The 7,400-nt window shown below is 47.6% G+C and overlaps 1 protein-coding gene across 2 annotated transcripts; it reads right to left on the bottom strand.

The window, feature by feature from the left end:
* Positions 1 to 2,770: 2,770 nt before the first annotated feature.
* LOC133241230 (zinc finger protein 740-like) lies at positions 2,771 to 6,964 on the bottom strand. 2 transcript variants are annotated; one of them, XM_061406469.1, is made up of 2 exons: positions 6,671 to 6,964; positions 2,771 to 6,470 (listed from the first exon to the last, which is right to left on the bottom strand). In XM_061406469.1, the coding sequence occupies exons 1-2, from the start codon at positions 6,677 to 6,679 to the stop codon at positions 5,898 to 5,900; spliced, it is 582 nt and encodes a 193-aa protein (XP_061262453.1). In that variant the 5' UTR covers positions 6,680 to 6,964; the 3' UTR covers positions 2,771 to 5,897. The 2 variants fall into 2 exon arrangements, with proteins under 2 accessions (XP_061262453.1, XP_061262454.1); XM_061406470.1 differs by lacking the exon at positions 6,671 to 6,964 and having other exon boundaries at positions 2,771 to 6,479.
* Positions 6,965 to 7,400: the final 436 nt, after the last annotated feature.

Genomic DNA, 7,400 nt, shown 5'->3' with positions numbered 1-7,400 from the left:
AATATTGTGCTGGTTTCAGGTTCACAGCAAAGTGATTCAGTTGTTTATATACATACATTTTCTAATTCCTTTCCATTACAGGTTATTACAAGATATTGGATATAGTTCCCTGTGCTATACAATAATTTTTAAAGTCACTCAGTCTTGTCTGATTCTTTGCAACCCCATTGGACTATATAATCCATGGAATTCTCCAGGCCAGAATACTGGAGCGGGTAGCCTTTCCCTTCTTCCAGGGCATCTTCCTAACCCAGGGATCAAACCCAGGTCTCCCGCATTACAGGCGGATTCTTTACTAGGTGAGCCACCAGGGAAGCCAAAGAATACAAGAGTGGATAGCCTATTCCTTCTCCAGTGGATCTTCTCAACTCAGGAATCAAACTGGGGTCTCCTTCATTGCAGGAAGATTCTTTACCAGATAAGCTACCTTGTTATCCGCTTTATATATAGTGTGTGTGCATGCTAAGTCATGTCAGTGATGTCCAACTCTTTGTGTCCCCGTGGGCTGTAGCCCACCAGGCTTCTCTGTCCATGGGATTCTCCAGGCAAGAAAACTGGAGTGGGTTGCCATGCCCTCCTCCAGGGTGTCTTCCTGCCCCAGGGGTTGAACCCGGGTCTCCTGCATTACAGGCACATTCCTTACCATCTGAGCCACCAGGGAAGCCTTTATGTATATAAGTAGTATCTGTTAACCCTATACTCCTAATTTATCCCTCCCTACTCCTTCCCCCTTTGGCAACCTTAAGTTCGTCTTTTATGTTTGTGAGTCTGTTTCTGTTTTGTATTATTTTTTAGATTCCACACAGAAGTGAAATCCTGTATTTGTCTTTCTCTGTGTCTTAAATTGTTTTTAAAGCCAAGTCTTTATTTTAAAATTACGGAAGTGCTCACCCTTCCAAGTGAAAGAAATTTGCGAAGAAATAACAAGGCTGCTTAGTTTGCTAACATTACACAGTTTAGTGAAATGTAATCTGAAGGGATGTAATGGTCACGGGAAGGCTTCCCCAGTGGTGACATGGTAAAGAACCTGCCTGCAATGCAGGAGACACAGGAGACAGGGGTTTGATCCTGAGTTGGGCAGATCCCCTGGAGAAGAAATGGCAACCAGCTCCAGTATTCTTGTCTGGAGAATCCCATGGAGAGGAACCTGGGGGGCCGCAGCCCACAGGATTGCAAAGGGTGGGACACAACTGAGCAATGGAGCACACACAATGGTTATTTAAATGTGAACTGCTAAATATTTTCCCAGGAAAACAAAAATAAATAAAGGAAAGAAAACATAAATGAAAGGTTTCCAAAAGATTAAAAATTGCTCATACTTTACAAACTACACTGAGTTTAGCATTCAACGGTTCCTTCAGTGCTGTTCTAGGAAATGGATGAGTTATGACCACTAAGAGAATCTTAAAGTTTCGCTCAGTCATGTTCGACTCTTTGAGACCACATGGACTATAGCCTTCCAGGCTCCTCTGTCCCTGAAATTCTCCAGGCCAGAATACTGCAGTGGGTAGCCATTCCTTTCTCCAGGGGATCTTCCCAACCCTGGGACAGAATCCAGGTCTTCTGCATTGCAGGCAGATTCTTTACTGTCTGAGCCACCAGGGAAGATTAGCACATTTGTAAATTGAATGATTATATTAATCATTTGACCACCAGAATGTCTTATCTATTGTGTGTATGACCACCCACATTAAAGTTGGACATGACTGAGCAACTTTCACTTTCACCCACATTAGCAAAGTGACATTATAATAGAATCAAGTTATTAAAACTTTTAATTGTATCAGTTCAGTTCAGTCACTCAGTCGTTCTTGGCAACCCCATGAACTGCAGCACACCAGGTTTCCCTGTCCATCACCAACTCCCGGAGCTTGCTCAAACTCATGTCCACTGAGTCGGTGATGCCATCCAACTGTCTCATCCTCTGTCAAGCCCTCTCCTCCTGCCTTCAATCTTGACCAGCATCAGGGTCTTTTCCAATGAGTCAGTTCTTTGCATCAGGTGGCCAAAGTATTGGAACTTCAGCTTCAGCATCAGTCCTTCCAATGAACAGGCAGGACTGATTTCCTTTAGGATTGACTGGTTTGATCTCCTTGCAGTCCAAGGGACTCTCAAGAGTCTTCTCCAACACCACAGTTCAAAAGCATCAATTCTTCAGCACTCATGTTTCTTTATAGCCCAACTCTCACATCCATACGTGACTACTGTGAAAAACCATAACCCTGACTAGACGGACCTTTGTTGGCAGAGTAATGTCTCTGCTTTTTAATATGCTGTCTAGGTTGGTCATAGCTTTACTTCCAAGGAGCAAGTGTCTTTTAATTTGAAGGCTGCAGTCACCATCTGCAGTAATTTTGGAACCCAAGAAAATAAAATTTGTCACTGTTTCCATTGTTTCCCCATCTATTTGCTATAAAGTGATGGGACCAGATGCTATGATCTTAGTTTTTGAATATTGAGCTTTAAGCCAACTTTTCCACTCTCCTCTTTCACTTTCATCAAGAGGTTCTTTAGTTCCTCTTCACTTTCTGCCATAAGGGTGGTGTCATCTGCATATCTGAGGTTATTGATATATCTCCCGACAATCTTGATTCCAGCTTGTGCTTCATCCAGCCCAGGGTTTCGCATGATGTACTCTGCATGTAAGTTAAATAAGCAGGGTGACAATATACAGCTTGACATACTCCTTTCCCAATTTGGAACCAGTCCATTGTTCCCTATCTGGTTCTAACTGTTGCTTCTTTTTTTTTTTTTTTAACATACACTGCACTTTAACGGTAAAAAGATACAAGTTTATAACATCTTATAAAAACTACCATTTAAAAGTGATCTTGTTCATTTGATATTCCCCTCCCCTAATAGCAAAATAAGTCTATTAAAAAAAAAAAAAAGGTGGAGAGGAAGGGTGGGGTGGGAGGGATTAAGATAAAAGCCCCAGGGCCACACAGAGGCAGAGAACATCTGGGGAGAGGGTTAAAAGTTGTGGTGGGACCCCACACCTCATTTAACCCTCTGATATCAAGCCATGGGGCACAATCAGTAGCTAAGTGATGACAAGAGGTTGTTGGAGGCAGGGTGGACGGAAAAGACTTGAGGTGCTGGGAAGGGCAGGGCTGGTGGGGCCTGGTCCAGCAGCCCACCCAGGAACTGGCGCTACTCTTTCCCAGGTCCCTGAATCCCATGTTCTGGTTCTCAAGAGCTGGCCCCACCGCCGTTCCCTTCACTCCAGACACACCTGAGGCATCTTTCCAGTGCTGGACCCCACCCAGCAGAGGGGTGGAATGTTGGGCCCAGGAGCCTTTGCAGCGGTTGGAGATCTCCCTGGGGTGTAAGTGGGACTCTTGGGTGCTGTCACTCCTCCTGCCTCTCAGTTCCCCTCTCCTCACAAACCCATGGCCTCATGAACATCAGCACCTGGGCAACTGAGCTAACCACCTGCTCCTGAGTTTCCACTCACCCAGTCCTCGGCAGCGGTGGTTCTGGTATGGCTCTCTGCACATATGCTTGGAAGTTCCCTCTCCCCCACACACCCAAGCAGGAAGCCGAGGCCTGCAGGGGGCCAGGACACATTCGGACCTAAACACACATTCGCACATGCAGGGGCACACCTCACTAATGTGATTCTCTCCACACACAACCCCAATCCTAAGCTGACTAGCTACAGGTGGCAGGGAGCGACGTCTTCCACTTGCAAAAGCACCGTCTGGAAGGACAGTTTTCTAAATGTGTCTGAGACAAACCCCAGCCCCCAGCGGGGCTCTCTGAGAGGGGCTGGCTCACATGCAGAAAGAGGCCCTACTTGCAGGGACCAAGAAGGGCTGGTTTCAGGACTCGCCGTCTAGTTTCTGGACCATGTCAAACGTGCCAACACAAAACTAGGCGAGAACAGGCTGCAGGCACGTTCCCCAGCGTTTCCCCATAGGATCTCAGATGCTGTCAGGGAAGAGCTCAAGGGTGCCACGCTTCCTTTCTTTTCCCCAAATCCTCACACCTCAGAGGTATGGAGGCCCGCCCCCGCCTTGTCCCCACTCCCATCTCCTTCAGAACAGGTAACAGGAGTCTGCTGTTGCCTACCTTTTCTGAGAAAGGAAATCACTTTCTGCAGACTGCCATCTCACACCCCCCACTGACAGCCTGGTCAGGTTCAGCAAATCTCCATGATTCTTCTGTAATTACTCAGCACACCCCCGTAGGTCAGGAAAGCCCACAACCTGGGAGTCAACCAAACCCCCAGAACCTCCCATAAGGATCCTTTCCTTAGCAGGAAGAAAGAGGGTTTTTATTTCACTTTAGAAAATTCATATTCACAAGCCCTGGCTTGGGTTAGCAACATCCTAACCAGCAGTCTGTTGAATCAATCTTAAAAAAAACCCTCCAAAACGAAGCCCTCCAGTCTCCTCAAGCTGAGTTCTTCAGCTCCTCTTGAACCTAAAGGTTCAGGCCTTCAGGTTTTGGGGGAGGGGCAGTCAGGAAAAGCTGTTTCATGCTCATCCTCCCAAGCTGGGGCTAGAGAAGGGTTTGGCTCAATAATATGCCATCTCCAAGCATACACACACGAACACTCACATACCACACACACACTCACTTACACACCCCTGATCACTTCTGGGGAGGGTGTAGATAAGGTGGTGGTGTCGGAGCAGAGAAGAGCAAAAAATATAGTTAAGAGTAAAACCTACATCAGGTTTCTCCTTCGGTGTTTTCTCCGCAGCCCCCTCCCCACCCCCCCACGGTTCTTTTTGTGTAGGGACGGCCATCAGGAAGGAAGCCAAGATCTTTTCCTTTGGGACCAAAAGCTAGACCCCTATCTCCTCTACCTGAACACAGTGATGGGACGTGAGCGAGGAGAACAGCACAACACTGCTCAACAGTCACGTCAGGGGACACCAAATTTCTGTGTCTTCAACAGCTGTCACCGAACTTGGGGCTAGTCTTGGGTGGTTCCTAAGAGGGCACAAGGAGAAAGAACCCACTGTATCATCTGCGACTCCCTGCTCGACACCTCTGTCTGGCTTAGGAGTCAGTCAGTATCAGCGAGGTAGCCAAAAACTATCTCCAAGATCAACTACCCAAGGAGAGAAAGGGAAGGGGCTTCAAGGGCCACTCTCACCCAAGTTTCCTCCAAAAGGCACTTGAGCTGACCCCATTAGGTACCAGTGTGGCACCGGCCACTGCAATAGCCCAGGCCACAGCTCCTGCTCTTCCCTGAAGGAAATGAGAGGTACCTGCCCACTCTTCCTGGATCCAGCCCTTGTCTGCTCCCCCCACTGCTCTTCCTTTTGTCCCTACAGTGTATAAGGAGGCCAAAGTAAGCACAGCCGCCACCCTGATCCTATTCTCCTTCAAACAGGAGGTGAGGTACAGGGCTGTGGAACATCAAGGATCAACTGCAACTAAACACTCAATTTGGGGGAGGGCTGGGGCAGCCATAGTCCCTGCTTTAACCAGGACTCTATACCTCCATATTACCTATTTCCACAGTGTGCCTGTTGAAACTGCTTTTGGATAAACAAAAACAAGAACAGAACAAACAAACTCCTCTCCCCAGTCTCCTCCATTTCAGCTGCCAGCGGGAGTCCAGGGTTGTGGGAGCCACGCTTCAGTCTTGGTCCTGCACCTTGAGTCCCCACCTGTGACCTCAGCCGAGGGTCTGGGGACTAGCTTCCCTACCCAGGAATGCTGAAGGAACTTCCCCGAGATACTCAAGAGTCTCAGATTATTTACAGAGCTGAAGCTCTGGGGCCTGCCGTCCCCTGATGCACTCTTCCGGTCTCCTGGGTCCACTCCTCCAGGAGGGAGACAGGTACAGACGGGGCGGCGGTGGGACCATCAGACCAGAGGGGGTGCACTCTTCAGTGGATTCTTCTGATTACTCCCACCACCCGGGGCCCCTGCGCCTAGAGAGAAAACTGTCCGTCGGAAGTCTTGGACTGGAACCCTTGGCACATCCGTTTGTGTCTGAGTAATCGATCTGTCCGAGAAAAACACTGGTGACACCGTTCACACTGGTAGGGCTTTCCCCCACTGTGTACACGCTTGTGACGCTCCAGGTGGTACTTCTGGACGAAACGCATATCACATATGTCACACTCAAATGGCTTCTCACCGGTATGAATAAGGATGTGCCTCTTGAGGTGATAACTGCTCCTAAAGGCTCCAAAGCAGCGTTCACAAACAAAATTTTTGGGAATCTTTACTTGAAAAGAACCATTTTGTTCCACTACCACCACCTTTTTAACAGTCTTTTTTGAATGAGAGGCCTCAGCCAAGCTTTCATCGTCTTTGCGGCTCCGGGATTTATCACTGTCTTTTCGGTGGCCCTGACTCGAGCACCTCAGCACATCAGGGCTACCTGCCCGCTCTTCATTCTCGGCCTGCTTGCTGGCAATCTGGCTCAGCATCATCTTCTTGCTGGCTGCAGTGGGAACCAAACTCACACCTGCTAGGCCTTCACAAGCCAGGAGACTTGCCTCCTTCATTTAACTGGAAGCTCCCTGAAGGCAGGGGCTGTGGCCTGTCTCCTTTCCTTCCTCTAGATCTCCCCCTGGTGTTTAATACAGAGCTTGGCTCACTGGGTTGGTCAATATGTTGACTAAGGCAGCATTCAAGAGTGAAACTGCAAACACGCTTCCCAGTGATCTTGAAGGAGGAGGACTCTAGAGCTTTTTACCTGAGCCATGCTGATTTCTCACTTAATGCAACTCAAAAGTTCGAGTTCCTTGCTCCACCTTTCCTTAAGACACTGTTGTTTGAAGAACTGTCACCAAATCACTGTAACAACTCTTTCGTGTCCCTTCAGTCCTGCTGCCATACTGAAATGCCTTTGTCTTCAAACAGAATTTAGTGTCCTCCAAAGTAAAGATAGATGTTCCAAGAATCCCTGGTCTCTGCTCGGCTCCTGCCTATTGTCTGAAGAAAAAGGCTGCCAGTCTCAGTTTTCCAGATGAATTCTCTGAATGAAATTCACGATTTGTTTCAGAAACCTCTCCTCGGGAGCGCCCCTAACTGTTGCTTCTTGACCTGCATACAGATTTCTCAGGAGGTAGGTCAGGTGATCTGGTATTCCCATCTCTTGAACAATTTTCCACAGCTTGTGGTGATCCACACAAAGGGGTTGGCATAGTCAATAAAGCAAAAGTAGATCTTTTTCTGGAACTCTTTTGTTTTTTCAATGATCCAATGGATATTGGCAATTATATGTCTGGTGTATCTGCATTTTCTAAATCCATCTTGAACATCTGAAAGTTCATGGTTCACATACTGTTGAAGCCTGGCTTGGAGAATATTGAGCATTACTTTGCTAACGTGTGAGATGAGTGCAATTGTGTGGTAGTTTGAACATTCTTTGGCATTGCCTTTCTTTGGGATTGGGATGAAAACTCACCTTTTGCAGTCCTGTG

Source organism: Bos javanicus, chromosome 29, assembly GCF_032452875.1.
Source record: "Bos javanicus breed banteng chromosome 29, ARS-OSU_banteng_1.0, whole genome shotgun sequence".
In the NCBI taxonomy this organism is placed as follows: Eukaryota; Metazoa; Chordata; class Mammalia; order Artiodactyla; family Bovidae; genus Bos; species Bos javanicus.
This window is presented reverse-complemented; position numbering and strand designations above follow the sequence as displayed.